Raw genomic sequence first — 2648 nt, 5'->3', positions numbered from 1 at the left:
TTTTTGAAAATCTAAAAATGCAAAAAGTGTTCTATGATCTTTAGGTTTAGGGATAGGGTTAGGGATAGGGGATAGAATATACAGTTTGTACAGTATACAACTCGTTACGCCTATGGACTGTCCCCACGGAGATAATAAACCAGACGTGTGTGTGTGTGTGTGTGTGTGTCATGTCTTACTGTTGCTCTACTGGCTTTGGCTCTCTTGGTTCGTCGTGGTCTGGTTTTGGTGACATGTTGAAGAGCGGGCGTGTCTACTGTGGGGAGGTCACTGAAACATTCAAGCTGAGGCAGATGAAGCCCCTCCTCCACAGGGGGCGGTGACATGAGTGGGGGCGGGGGCAGGTCATCTACATGCATGGACACTTCCTCTAATGCCTTACTCAAATCAAACTCCAGATCTGATACATCAGATACATTCAAACAATCATCAACAATCAACGAAACCTCAGGCAAAGAGATAAAGTGTGTGAGTTAAAGATATTATAGTTAAAGAGTTAAAGTGTGTGTGAGATATAAAGAGTGAGGTGTGTGTGAGATACAAAGAGTGAGGTGTGTGTGAGATATAAAGAGTGAGGTGTGTGTGAGATACAAAGAGTGAGGTGTGTGTGAGATATAAAGAGTGAGATGTGTGTGAGATATAAAGAGTGAGGTGTGTGTGAGATATAAAGAGTGAGGTGTGTGTGAGATATAAAGAGTGAGGTGTGTGTGAGATATAAAGAGTGAGGTGTGTGTGAGATATAAAGAGTGAGGTGTGTGTGAGATATAAAGAGTGAGGTGTGTGTGAGATATAAAGAGTGAGGTGTGTGTGAGATATAAAGAGTGAGGTGTGTGTGAGATATAAAGAGTGAGGTGTGTGTGAGATATAAAGAGTGAGGTGTGTGTGAGATATAAAGAGTGAGGTGTGTGTGAGATATAAAGAGTGAGGTGTGTGTGAGATATAAAGAGTGAGGTGTGTGTGAGATATAAAGAGTGAGGTGTGTGTGAGATATAAAGAGTGAGGTGTGTGTGAGATATAAAGAGTGAGGTGTGTGTGAGATATAAAGAGTGAGGTGTGTGTGAGATATAAAGAGTGAGGTGTGTGTGAGATATAAAGAGTGAGGTGTGTGTGAGATATAAAGAGTGAGGTGTGTGTGAGATATAAAGAGTGAGGTGTGTGTGAGATATAAAGAGTGAGGTGTGTGTGAGATATAAAGAGTGAGGTGTGTGTGAGATATAAAGAGTGAGGTGTGTGTGAGATATAAAGAGTGAGGTGTGTGTGAGATATAAAGAGTGAGGTGTGTGTGAGATATAAAGAGTGAGGTGTGTGTGAGATATAAAGAGTGAGGTGTGTGTGAGATATAAAGAGTGAGGTGTGTGTGAGATATAAAGAGTGAGGTGTGTGTGAGATATAAAGAGTGAGGTGTGTGTGAGATATAAAGAGTGAGGTGTGTGTGAGATATAAAGAGTGAGGTGTGTGTGAGATATAAAGAGTGAGGTGTGTGTGAGATATAAAGAGTGAGGTGTGTGTGAGATATAAAGAGTGAGGTGTGTGTGAGATATAAAGAGTGAGGTGTGTGTGAGATATAAAGAGTGAGGTGTGTGTGAGATATAAAGAGTGAGGTGTGTGTGAGATATAAAGAGTGAGGTGTGTGTGAGATATAAAGAGTGAGGTGTGTGTGAGATATAAAGAGTGAGGTGTGTGTGAGATATAAAGAGTGAGGTGTGTGTGAGATATAAAGAGTGAGGTGTGTGTGAGATATAAAGAGTGAGGTGTGTGTGAGATATAAAGAGTGAGGTGTGTGTGAGATATAAAGAGTGAGGTGTGTGTGAGATATAAAGAGTGAGATGTGTGTGAGATATAAAGAGTGAGGTGTGTGTGAGATATAAAGAGTGAGGTGTGTGTGAGAGATAAAGAGTGAGGTGTGTGTGAGATATAAAGAGTGAGATGTGTGTGAGATATAAAGAGTGAGATGTGTGTGAGATATAAAGAGTGAGATGTGTTGACTTACTGAAGGCAGCAGACACAGGTCTGAACATTCTGCTGTAAACTGTTCTCCTCTTCACCTCATGAGTCTACACACACACACACACACACACGATACAGTAATGAGGAGTTGTGGTTATAATACTGTCACATTACGTGTGTGTGTGTGTGTGTGTGTGTGTGTGTGTGTGTGTGCGTGTGCGTGTGTGTGTGTACCTGTGTTTGGGGGAGTGTCTGGTTTTCATGTATTTGAGTGTCATGTATTTGTCTCACATCTAGAACGTTTCTGTCCTGTGAGGTCTGATGCATCAGTGGAGGCTTCTCTCTACAGCTCAAATGCCCTGCCTGACACACACACACACACAAAAAGTTCACACTACTGAAAACCTTCATCCAGTGAGTATGATGTGTGTGTTGTGTAAATCTCACCAGTGTGTGTTGAGAGTGAGAGAGAGACTGTAAGATCTCATCAGTGATGTTATCAGAGAGACACGACGCCATGCTGAACTTCACTTCACTGAAACACACACACACAGATGTCATGAGTTGTGTTGAGGGTTTGTGTTAGAGGGTGTGGTGCGGTGCGGTGGTGGTGATGTCACCTGATCTTGTTGATGATGTCGATGGCTGACTGCTCCAGCAGTGTGGATGTGATGAAGTCTTGCGGTACACTCATCCTCTCT

The 2648-nt window shown here is 42.3% G+C and overlaps 1 protein-coding gene across 1 annotated transcript in view; it reads right to left on the bottom strand.

Moving 5' to 3' along the window:
* The window catches only part of LOC130558765 (F-actin-uncapping protein LRRC16A-like), a 20759-nt gene that overhangs the window by 4099 nt on the left and 14012 nt on the right, over positions 1–2648 (bottom strand). Inside the window, exons 19-23 of the mRNA XM_057341367.1 lie at positions 2568–2648; positions 2395–2482; positions 2182–2310; positions 1991–2054; positions 180–400 (exon numbers count right to left, since the gene is read on the bottom strand). The exon at positions 2568–2648 is cut by the window's right edge and continues 95 nt beyond it. Coding sequence (XP_057197350.1) covers positions 180–400; positions 1991–2054; positions 2182–2310; positions 2395–2482; positions 2568–2648 — 583 coding nt within the window. The remainder of the gene's footprint in view (positions 1–179; positions 401–1990; positions 2055–2181; positions 2311–2394; positions 2483–2567) is intronic.

The sequence above is a fragment of the Triplophysa rosa genome, linkage group LG9 (genome assembly GCF_024868665.1).
Source record: "Triplophysa rosa linkage group LG9, Trosa_1v2, whole genome shotgun sequence".
Taxonomy (NCBI): domain Eukaryota; kingdom Metazoa; phylum Chordata; class Actinopteri; order Cypriniformes; family Nemacheilidae; genus Triplophysa; species Triplophysa rosa.
This window is presented reverse-complemented; position numbering and strand designations above follow the sequence as displayed.